Source organism: Oryctolagus cuniculus, chromosome 9, assembly GCF_964237555.1.
Source record: "Oryctolagus cuniculus chromosome 9, mOryCun1.1, whole genome shotgun sequence".
NCBI classification, from domain to species: domain Eukaryota; kingdom Metazoa; phylum Chordata; class Mammalia; order Lagomorpha; family Leporidae; genus Oryctolagus; species Oryctolagus cuniculus.
Genome location: NC_091440.1, coordinates 112,674,480 through 112,686,890, shown reverse-complemented (window position 1 = coordinate 112,686,890; position 12,411 = coordinate 112,674,480). Strand labels below are relative to the sequence as shown.

Sequence of the window (12,411 nt, the reverse complement as noted above, 5' to 3'; positions counted from 1 at the left end):
ATAACAATCGATAGAACTAAAAAGGAGCGAATGATCCAACATGGGAAGCAGGCCACACAGCAGACTCATAGAATGACAAATGCCCTAAACAGCACTCTAACCTCAGAATCAGCCCTTAGGGCATTCAGATCTGGCTGAAAAGCCCATGAGAGCATTTCAGGCATGGAAAGCCAAAACACTGTGGCAAAAAATGATCTACATGAAAGATCTCTATGAGTGAGATCCCAGTAGAAAGAAGGGACCATCAAAGAAAGATGTATTTTTTACTGAAGGGAGGAGAGAACTACTTTGCTTATGGCCCTGTCTAAATACTGACGAAATTTGTGGACTCAAAAGGCTTCCATAGCCTTGGCAGCTCATGACAAGAGCCTACGGTGATCCTCAACATCATAAATAAGCGTGCCAACTGTTAAATCAACAACAGGAATAACTGTACACTTGCCTCCCATGTAGGACCTCCGTCCTTAATGAGTTGTACTATGAAATTAACAGTAAAACCTGTCTTCAAATAGTACTCTATACTTTGTGTGTGTGTGTGTGGGTGCAAACTGCTGAAATCTTTACTTAGTACAGAGTTGGTCTTCTGTATATAAAGATAATTAAAAATGAATCTTAATAAAGAATGGGATGGGAGAGGGAATGGGGGTGGGAGGGCGGATAAGGGAGGAAGAACCATTATATTCCTAAAGCTGTACCTATGAAATTTGTATTCATTAAATAAAAGCTTTCTTAAAAAAAAAAAGTTATTTCTGGGCCAGCATTGTGGCACAGTATGTTAAGCTGCCACCTGCAACACCACATCCCATATTGGAGCACTGGTCTAAGTCCCCACTGCTCCACTTCTGATCCAGCTCCCTACTAATGTACCTAGGAAAGCAGCTGCTGATGGCCTGAGTGCTTGGACCACTGCCATCTATGTGGGAGACCTGGACTGAGTTTCTGACTCCTGGCTATGGCTTGATCCAGCTTCAGCTATTGTGGCCATTTGGGGAGTGAACCAGCAGATGGATGACTGATCTCGCTCTCTCTTTTAAATAAATAACATTTTTTCTCAAAAGATATTATTTCTAATTTGATCATGACACATTACATACATGCCTCAGGTTATCACACCAAAATATGTAGAATTTAAGTAATAACTGAAAAACAAAAATAATGTCATTTTTATCTTCCCCAAAACTACTCCTTACAACTCAGAGCTGTGCTCTCAAGGTCATGTGTATTGCTGATTTAGTAAGCAACACTATCATCCCCTCCCTTCCCTTCATGTCTCCGCAAGTGATAAACGGACTAGTTCTGCATCTATCTCACACATGTCACTCTCCTCATATCCTATCTCCTCACCAATACTACCTTTAAGACACCTGATTCTGCTGCTCAGTGATATGTCCTTTGGTTCCCATTAATTATTTTGCTCCATTTCTTGGAGTTGCAAATTTTCTGAATATATGAAGGAGTGTCTTTATGAAAGGCAACCAAGAGGATGTGGCAGTGTATGGGGAGACAATGGAATCCATGAGTGTAAAAGGCTGCCTTCCACTCCAGCTAAGAATTCATGGGAGAAATCCCCTAGGCTTCATCTTCATCACACCTCATCCAGAAAAAGCAACCAGAGTCTGATGAGTAAATAGCCAGCCTCTCCCAGCTGCCTCTCTCGCCAAGACAGGAGACATAGAACCTGCTCTCTGTTTTGCTTTGAGTTGAAGGAGTATTTTATAAATTGAGCCCAGATTTCCATTTCTGTGTGGGGTCTAAGTAGCTGTAGAAATTGACTTTGTAGGTGCTAGGAGACAGCTTTCTTAACACACCATACCAGAGTGAGTATCAGATGACAGTCAGCGAGCACGGGTGTTCGCAGACTGAAATGAGACTTGTTGATTCCTGAAGTAATCTGCAAGGTTTTGGAAAGTGATATATTTGAGCTGGAGTGTATTTGGACAGACAATGTTGTGTGCAGATTACTGGAGAGAGAAATGGGAGACCTAGGTTTCAATACTAAATGCATGCCTTTTTCTATTTTTATGACATTTAATTTTCTGGGATTAAGTGGCAATGTGTAAGCCTTGTCTTATTTTAAGAGGCACTGAAGAAATTACCATCTTAAATATGCATATTTTAATTGTATCTGTAACTCTGAAACTGAAGACTCAAGGAACCCTGTAGATATACAGTCATGAAATTATTTAAATAAATGTCAGAACCCTCGGAATACTGCATGGTTGCATACATGTTATTTTTAAAATTTTTTATTTATTTCTTTTATTTGAAAGGCAAAGTTACAGAGAGGTAGAGGCTGAGAGTGAGAGAGAAAAAGAGGTCTTCCATCCTCCAATTCACTCCCCAAATAGCTGCAACAGCCAGAGCTGGGCCAATCCAAAGGCAGGAGCCCGGAGCTGCTTCTGGGTCTCCCATGCAGGCACAAGGGCCCAAGGATTTGGGCCATCTTCTGCTGCTTTCCCAGGCCATAGCAGAGAGCTGGATTGGAAGTGGAGCTGCTGGGACTTGAACTGGCACCCATATGGGATGCCAGCATTGCTAGCGGCAGCATTACCTGCTAAGTCACAGCACCAGCTCCACGTATTAATTATGAAAACCATATTCTTTGACATCGGATAGCCTTGTGTTTAGATCCTGCCTTTGTCATTTAGTTGCCAAGTGACCTTGGATAAACTATTCAACCTATTTGAACCTCAAATTTTTTATGTATAAGATGTGAGCAATTATACCAGTTTATAAAATCATTATAAGAAATACAAGAAAAGTGATTACAGCATGTAGAAAGAACTTTACATATCATGGCATTTCTTGGATAGTTGTACAATTTCCTTCTACACAAACTGAAGTTTTTAATAAGGAGGAAAAGAGTGGAAGAAATAGTATATGTGGGAAGAAAATAAAAATCACAGCTGTTCCCAAACAATAGCTCCATATACTTAACATTCAGGATTCTCCACATTTCCCCAGAAGTTTCTGGCCATGATTCCCCAGATACTCCTCCCATGCCTGCATTTAACAGACATTTACTTTCATGAAGTTCAGCTATGACAAATTAAGAAAAGTAATGAGTTCTGTGCCTGGGAAGCTATGTCAGTTAAAAAATGCAGGGTCTGGCACTGACGCGCAGTAGGCTAAGCCTCTGCTTGGGCACCGACTTATGTCCAGGTTGCTCCTTTTACAATCCAAGTGTCTGTTATGGCCTGGGAAAGCAGTGGTTAATGGCCCAAGTGCTTGGGCCCCTGCACCCACATGGGAGACCTAAAAGAAAGAGGCTCCTGGCTCCTGGCTTTGGATCAGCCCAGCTCCAGACGTAATAGCTATCTGGGGAGTGAACCAGCAGATGGAAGACCTTTCTGTCTCTCCCTCTCCCTCTCCCTCGCCCTCGCCCTCGCCCTCGCCCTCGCCCTCGCCCTCGCCCTCGCCCTCGCCCTCGCCCTCGCCCTCGCCCTCGCCCTCTCTGTAACACTACTTTTCAAATAAATAAATAAAATCTTTTGAAAAAACTAAAAGAAAATGGAGATGCAGAATCCATTTAAGAAGCTTCCCTTAAAAGAGCACAACTGTCCCATGAAAGTTGGCTAGCTTTCTGTCTCTTTCTTATTTCATTGTCCTTTGATGTCCTAAAAAGTGATTTCTCTTTTTATCTTCAGTGCTGCTGCTTCCTAATTCTTCTCTTGTTTGCCTTTTTCCTTTACTGGAAAGGGTAAGGGTTTTAAAGCTGCCAGTAAAAAAAAAAATATGAACTCAGAAAACCAACATTCTGTAAATAAAGCTGAATCTCATGGAACAGCAAAAAAGAAAAAAAAACTTACTGGAGCCAGGAAAATTCCTCAAAGAGACAAAATGCCTAGCCATTTTAAAAAGAGTTAGAGAAAGGATAAGCAAGGACAGAGAGAGGAGGAGGCAGAATTAGAAGGAAAATATAATAATTTTATTTTATCCTGTGCCATTATTTTAATCACAGAAGTACTATACGAAGGCAATAACTGTTTTGATACATGGATTTTTGAAGAGTTCATGAAAAACAGAATTAAAAGAGAGTTTATTATGGTGTGAAAAATTTGAAATCCATGTATCTGAAGATCTTCAAAAAGTTCATGGAAAATGTATATTATGATAAAATTATATGTGGATTTCAAAACTAATTTTTTTTACCCAAATAAACTTATCTTTTAATTACATCTTCCATGAACATTTTGAAGCATCCTCATATATCCTCCACAAACGTACTTTTCTGAGAAGGATCCCCTCACAGTAATTTCTGGCAGCTCTGCCAATCTTTCCCCTCCATCCTCTGAATTCAGAAGGATTTGAGTTTGTCATCAGTGCTCTTCTCAATGTTCTGCAAACAAAGATGTTCCTGAGTTCACCCAAAAAATCAGCCTGATGAGAATACATGTACTTAGGCTTCTCTAAGGCCAGTAGGTATCTAAAGAAAATTTTAAATAAGAGAAGCCACTAATTAAGTCTGTGTACTCTCTTGATACATGAGAGCAGGACCCATATCTTCATTTTTCTCGACTATATTTCCAGCCTAGAATTGGCACATAGTAGATACTTCATACATTTTTGGGATAGATGAATGAAGGGTTGATGAATGGATGGAAGGAAGGAAGGAAGGAAGGCCTCTAAATTCTCACTCATATTAATTATTGTTATGAATAATATATGGAGGTATTTCACAAAGTTTATGAAAGAATGGAATGAAAACATAAGTTTATTTTGGTGTAAAGAATTCAGAAATCCATATACTTTTTTTTCATACGATGCATTCCTAGGCCGGCGCCGTGGCTCACTAGGCTAATCCTCCGCCTTGCGGCGCCGGCACACCGGGTTCTAGTCCCGGTAGGGGCGCCGGATTCTGTCCTGGTTGCCCCTCTTCCAGGCCAGCTCTCTGCTGTAGCCAGGGAGTGCAGTGGAGGATGGCCCAAGTCCTTGGGCCCTGCACCCCATGGGAGACCAGGAGAAGTACCTGGCTCCTGCCATCGGATCAGTGCGGTGCGCCGGCCGCAGCGCGCCAGCCGTGGCGGCCACTGGAGGGTGAACCAACGGCAAAAGGAAGACCTTTCTCTCTGTCTCTCTCTCTCTCACTGTCCACTCTGCCTGTCAAAAAAATAAAATAAAATAAAAAATAAAAAAATTTCTAAAAAAAAAAAAGATGCATTCCTTAAAAACTTTTTGAAGACCTCTTGTACGCACAGATTTCAAAAATTTTTGCACCAAAATAAACTTAGCTTTTAATTACATTTTCTATGAATGTTATGAAAGACTCTTATATAGATGTGATTTATAGAAGAACCCAGGAAGAGAGAGCAGTGGAAAGGGAAGATGGAGACTGGGCAAAGGTAGCTCCCAAAACAAAGTGGTAGCTTAACAAAAACCAAGATTGAAGAAAGCAATCCTTAAAAAGCTTATGAAATCCAATGAAGCAGTAATAAAAACTATACTTACAATAAAAGCTAAAATTGTTAAATTTTAAAAAGAAGTCTAATATTTCAAGTTTGCAAGTGTGTAAAAATAAACAATTACTATGTCAGAAGACTGGAAGGGCACAGTTGCCAATTTGACCTTGGGGTAAGAGGAGACACAGGGAACCTGGTAGATAAAGACTAATTTAATTTGCCTGAGGTGAAGGATAGACCAATTCAATTACTCTGATCTGATCATCATGCATTGTATACATATGTTGATTTTACACTGTACCCATGAATATGTACAATTAATTAAAAACTGAAGAATATTTAAAGTCATATTAGTAGCTGGAAACGGTAAGAAGATTCTCTTTAAGTCTAGACATGGGCCAGCGCTGCGGCTCACTAGGCTAATCCTCTGCCTTGCGGCGCTGGCACACCGGGTTCTAGTCCCAGTCGGGGCGCCGGATTCTGTCCCGGTTGCCCCTCTTCCAGGCCAGCTCTCTGCTGTGGCCTGGGAGTACAGTGGAGGATGGCCCAAGTACTTGGGCCCTGCACCCATGGGAGACCAGGAGAAGTACCTGGCTCCTGCCATTGGATCAGTGCGGTGCGTCGGCCGCAGTGTGCTGGCCGCGGCAGCCATTGGAGGGTGAACCAACAGCAAAAGGAGGACCTTTCTCTCTGTCTCTCTCTCTCACTGTCCACTTTGCCTGTCAAAAAATAAAAAATAAATAAATAAATAAAAATAAAATAAATCTAGACATGGATGAGGACATGAGTAGCCTACTCATTTTAAGTGAAACACTGACACTACATTGTCTGATATAATGCTACTTGGGGTTTTGTGACAAAACTGAATACATATATAACACTTCTCTATGTCTTGCTTGTTACCCCAAAACCATGCAATGGAGTAAGCCAGCTCTTGTACCTCTTAATTTAGTTTTATTTTATTTTTAATCACATGTTAAATTTTCCAGAGATAGGTAATTTTTAAAAACTATTTACTTTTTTGAGAGGTGGAAAGAACTCCACACACTGGTTCACTTCCTGAAGTTGGGCACTAGGAACTCAATGCCAGTCTCCCATGTGGTGGCAGCAGCTCAACTACTTGAACCATCACCTCTGTCTCCCAGCATCTACTCTAACAGTTAGCTAGAGTCAGGAGTTAAAAGCAGATATAGAACCCAGGCACTCTAATATGCGACACAGGCATCCTAACTGCTAGGTCAAAAGCATTTTAAATTATATATCAATAATGTAATGATCTGTGGGATTCAGCTAGGAAAGGAACACCAACGCCAACATGGACAGCATATTTGTGACGTGAAGAGGGAAATTATCAGTAGAAATTATTATTTGAATTTATCAGGGAAGAACACAAACTGTTCCCTTTTTGAGGTGTTTTTATTTAAGATTTTTATCACAGAGAATCTATTAACATGAAAAATTTTGAAGTATAGCCTTGAATTTAATTGGCTCTTCAGAGTTCATTAATCTCTCAGATTATAAGGCAGCTATTTCCTTTAGCAGGGAATCCTTTAGTATTTATAAAAGCTCTCCACCAGTGGGAGGTGTAAACAAAACTTCATCCCTATAAAAGACAGAAAGAAGGAAGCACAAGGCTCTACCTCGTTGTTCATCCCTGCTCCTTGAAATAATCAGTACGGAAATGCACTCCCCTCACCACCAGCCAGCCCTTTTGCTGCTGCATCCAGGTAAAAAGTTCTGAAGGTGTAGCTCTTCTCCAACTTGATGCTCTAAGCTCAAGTCTGTCTGCCATGAAAACTCTGGTGCCCAAAGGACAGAGACCTATCCAGTAGAAACAAAATTTTCATTGCCCCTAAGAAGGAAGGACTGGGAGAGACAGAGAGAGCACTTTGCTACATGATAACCAGGCACAGCAAACTGAAATCTCCTTGTAAGACAACAAAAAGTCCTCTGGGTTTCAAGGTGTAGTAGAAGTGCAAGTTTGCAAAAGCCTGTGTTGGAGGATGCAAAACAGCAAATGAACCGAACTGAGCTGTTTCTTACCTCCTCGGGGTACGCCTTGCTTGTCTGTCAATTCCCCACAGAACTGAACACAGTACCTTGCATCGCATTTGCTGCTAACTAAAAACCTGCTGACAATGCCTTTGGAAAATGAGAAATGAGTACCCTCTTTCTTACCCATGCTGCCCTTTTGATCAATGATAACAGCATAAGAGCATATTATTGCACAGATTTGGACTAACATCACAAAACTGAATGGGAGGTTATAATGGAAGCAGTGATAGAAATAATTCATGGGGTCCCCAGAATACCTCCACTTTGCTGAGCCCATGGGAAAATGCAAAAGGGGCATTTTCACCAAGCAAATGCCTGCTTGGTCTAGGATTGAGAGGTCAGCCCTTCTGCAAAGATGTCTAAATAACAGCCAGCACCGGAAGTGAATGTTTCTCCCCTAGAACCTTCCATCCATCATCAGAGGAGCAAGCAGAACACTATGGCTTTGTCTGTGGACCAAACCCAAAAGACTCATGGTCAGGGCCACGAGGGTAGATCAGAGAAAGAATTAGATTGGCAAACACAGGTTTGTGGCAACTCCCTCTCTGTGGACTGGGCCCAGGTCTGGCTCAGAACACAGGGCAGCCACAACTTAGGGCAGCATCCTGTTGTAGCACAGGCAGGTCGAAGAGTCAGGGAGAACTGCCCAGCCAGAGTCGATCCTATCTGGAAGGAATGAATATTTGGGAGAATTCCCAGTGCTCATTGCGTGCCAACCCGCCCCCACCTTCTCCAGCCCCCTCCTAGTGGCTCCTCCCCTTCCAGCTGCTCTGGCTCTTATAAAAACCCCACAGCTTTTCACTAACAGCCTGTAGGAGCCTCTCTCCCACTGCTGCTGCAGGAGACACTGCCACCCACCCAGAGGACAAGCAAGAGATCATGAGGAGCCTGCTTCTTCTCACTGTTCTGGCTGCCTTGGTGGTAGCAATTCTGTGTTATGGTGAGAGATCTTTCTCCCTGCCCTTCCTCTCAGTTTCTGTGTTTGCCTCTGACTTCCTTTTACTTGCATTTCCCCTCCTCTCTCCACCTCATCTTACCCCTTTCCCTCTTAAAATCTTAGAGTACCATGGATTTCACTTATCCCAGGGTCCATGAACACTGATCTGTCCAAGTCTTTTTCATATTCTAAGTATTCAGAATCTTGGATACAACTCAACAGGCAAGTCTTTCAGTGGTAAGTCTCTATATGCCTAGAAACTTAGATATTGCAGAAAGAAGACCTCAAATTCCCAGCCTCTGCATTCCAATTTATAAAAATGTTTACTTAGACTTTGGTAAATGCATTAAGAATGTTGGCTAAATCACTTACATTTAATAAAACTAGTTTTCATGTGAAGTTTTAATATTCACCCTTTCTAGGGACAGGATGACATCATGTACTTACTACATCTGTTCCGTGAATTCATTTTAAAATGAAATTTTACATTAAATAACTTTAGGAAAAATTATTTCATAACTTCTATTGTCAAAAAGAAATTTTACCTGACTTCTATCTGTTGATCAATAGATCTGTGTTTCTTCAAAGTTTATAAAGGGAAATTTAAAACAAAATTGTTTACATAATTCAACATTGCACTTCAATTACCTGAATACGTTAGCTGTATTTGAGCCTAAATTACGTTAACAATCTGAGTATTCTATTCCGCTTCCCACACTTCAAATTATTCACAAGTTTTCTGTGTTAGAGAATCTTAACTTTTCAAGCAAATTCATTTGCTAACAAATAGAAGCCTCTTATTCCCAAATTTACCTGCAGTGCTCGGGAGAGTGATGCAAAGAAGAAAACTTGTGCCTTGCTGTCCTTCCAGCTCCTTCTCGGAACTGGTATAGTGCCCAGCATGAGCTGTCAGCTGGAGCCAGTGGTTTCTGTGGCTTTCAAGACGACACCAGTTTTTAAGAGGCTTTTGGGCCCCTCTTGGAAACCCGTCCTGGTGAACTGCTTCAGGGCAGTTGCTCTCCTGCCTGGAGGAGCTTGGTCTGTCTATCACCTCCTATGGCTTCCTCCACTGTGCTCTCAAACAGGCCTGAATACATCCAAAAACAGGCTGTCTGGGGACTTCTGTGAAGCACTGAAAATGTCACTTCTCTCATCTGAAACCCTCATAGCCCTTGGGAAATTCTAGCCAAGGCTAGCAGTTACCTTCCCCATCAGATAAAATGTAGAGACATCCATAGTAAGGCAAGAGCTATAATAAAGGCTCATAAATCCCACATTCCTAAAAATTTTAATAGCCACATTGCTAAATATATTCATCCTATCTATTTAACACTTTCCTTTATCTCTACCCCTACATTTAGACTATTGCATTGTATGATAAATGACAATATAATGAATCTTTTTAATTCCAGAATCTCACGAAAGCATGGAATCCTATGAAATTAGTAAGTGAATATCTAAATTTCTTATTTAAATCTCTTGTATTAAAGAATTCCTATTTCTTTTTAAAAAAAGATTTATTTATTTATTTGAAAGACAGAGTTACAGAGAGGCAGAGGCAGAAAGAGAGAGCTCTTCCACCTGCTAGTTCACTCCCCAGATGGCTGCCAACGGCCGGAGCCGCGCAGATCCGAAGCCAGGAGCCAGGAGCTTCCTCCGGGTCTCTGATGCAGGTGTAGAGACCCAAGAAATGTGCCATCCTCTACTGCTTTCCCAGGCCATAGCAGAGAGCTAGATCAGAAGTGGAGCAGCTGGGACTCGAACTGGCACCTATATGGGATGCCAGCACTGCAGGAAGTGGCTTTATCCACTACGCCACAGCACCAGCCCCTCTCACTATTTCTAAAGAATCAAAATGGTAGAATTATATAACAGAGAGGAAAATGAGGGCCTCTTTGGGAAAACCAAACAAAATTTTAAATCCAGTGACTATAAAAATCACCAAGTGAACAACTTTTAAAGTTTGGAGTAGTGTGATTTAACATTTAAGCTGCATTCAACAGACTCAGAAGCCATAAAATCTCATTTGGAAATTTTACGTCGGCCCCACATCAACCACACAGATGGAATACGAGCAGTAATGACAAATGGCAAAGCACAGGATCTAAGGCCAAGTCAGCCGGGAGACCACAGGCGTTGGCATTAAGTTGAATATCTGGATTTATGAAGCCGGAATATAGCAGGAAATAGCATATCCCTCCGAGTTTTTATTTATTCATTATTTTTACAAGGTTTAAACTGTTCATTTACTGGAAACCTATAGTTATACTTTTTAAGACCTTAGGACAGAGAGTGTTTCTCCTCAAATACACACAAGCAGAAATTCCAAAAAGGAAAAGCAAAATAATTGCCCAAAGGCAAAGAAACAAACCAAAACTGCAGCAGCCTATGTGACAAGGCTGTGAGACACTCACTATTGGTAACTTTTGATCAGGATTTTTGTGAAATACGTTCCTCTTTAATGTTTGCCATCTCTGGTTACATGAAAAGCATAGATTAATGAGCTTCCAAATACATATGTGTCAGAGAATATTCATGAAAATCTTTTCAGGTCTTGTTTCACTAAAACTGTATTTTTTTTTATTTTGTTTGAAGATCCCTTCATTAACAGAAGAAATGCGAACACCTTTATGTCGCCACAGCAGAGATGGATGGCGAAAGCCCAAGAGAGGTGGGTAACAGAACTTGGTGACAGAGGCTCATTTTCCCAGTGTGGCATCACAGATGTGAATGCAAAGAGGGACAGGTTGCCATCATATATATGATGTTTATTTGCACCTTAAAATCAAAGAACTTACAAACAATATATAAGACACTACTGAATATTTAGAAGACCATTCAGTGAAAGCCTCAAAAAGCAGAGATGAAGCAGGGAAAGGCAGAAAGAAAACTTCTATTTTCATTTTTCTTAAATATTCTATTCTGGTTCCCCTAACCCCGTTTCTTCAAATGTCTCTTAACACGGGTGGGGAAGAGGGCCTCTTTTCAATATTTTCTTTTCCTTTTTCTTATTTCTTCACTTTTTTAATGCTTCTTAATTTTGGTGTCTTTTTCCACTTTCTAGGGTCAGAGAACAGAGAAAGCCTGCCTATGAGCTGAATCGGGAAGCCTGTGATGACTTCAAACTTTGTGAACGCTATGCCATGGTTTATGGATATAATGCTGCTTACAATCGCTACTTCAGGCAACGCCGCAGAGCTGAATAAGATTGGAAAAATCTTTTTTGCTGGATCCTGGTGCCGGATTTTGTATCCCCTTGCATAGCATTACTGAAATATATAGACACATGCACAGTGCTTGTTTCCTACATATTTTTCTGTTGGGCTGCACCCTTCCTTCTTGCCCCCAGACTGATATGTACTGAAAATACAGAGTGTTAAGTTGTATGATTATTACATAATAAACTTCTGATTTGATACTTTCATTTTGGGAATCTAATTTCTTCCTAGAAAATGCTGAGGTATTTAAACCATGGCCCATCTAACACAGAATAGGAGATTCTGTTAATCTTGTGTCTAGTGTTGATTAAAAGCATAACTAGAATGCAAGAAACTTAGAAAGCACTCACCCAACTGCAATTTGTCTAGACATTTGCTACCTTTGACTCAGTGAATGATTGCTTCAACTATGGGCTATCCAGGGTTTTCCTATTCTGAGTTATGATCATTATAAGACTCACCACATTCATTTCTCATTCTCTTATGCATTAAGGTCAAAAAGAACTTCTGGATCAAAGTAAACCAGACAAAGGCAAAAAGGGGGGGGGGGGTGGAGCAGAAGGGACAATTGAAAACAAATGGCAAGATGATACTTAAATCTAACTCTATGGGTACTCAAAAAGTTCATGAGAAAACAGAATTAAAATATTAGTTAATATTGATGCAAAAACAAGCTGAAATCCATGTGTGGTTTTTTCAATTTCCCATGAACTTTCTGAAGACCTCTCATATCAATAATTATATTATATACAAATAGTCTAAACAATCCAATTATTTTTACTTCCATGTGTTATACATTTCA

General features: G+C 40.7%; 2 protein-coding genes across 8 annotated transcripts in view; one reads left to right on the top strand and one right to left on the bottom strand.

Annotated features, from left to right (window-relative positions):
* The window catches only part of PDE6H (phosphodiesterase 6H), a 202,278-nt gene that overhangs the window by 104,132 nt on the left and 85,735 nt on the right, over positions 1 to 12,411 (bottom strand). Inside the window, exon 1 of one of the 7 annotated variants that reach the window (XM_070049437.1) lies at positions 9,205 to 10,993. The exons of the other annotated variants lie outside the window; for them this stretch is intronic. The gene's annotated coding sequence lies outside the window, so the exon portion shown is untranslated. Of the gene's footprint in view, positions 1 to 9,204; positions 10,994 to 12,411 lie in introns of those variants that run through there. 7 annotated transcript variants of the gene reach the window in all.
* MGP (matrix Gla protein) lies at positions 8,276 to 11,814 on the top strand. Its single transcript, NM_001082200.1, is given in 4 exon segments — positions 8,276 to 8,394; positions 9,804 to 9,836; positions 10,987 to 11,062; positions 11,456 to 11,814. Coding segments are annotated over 4 exon segments (312 nt in total). The 5' UTR covers positions 8,276 to 8,333; the 3' UTR covers positions 11,598 to 11,814.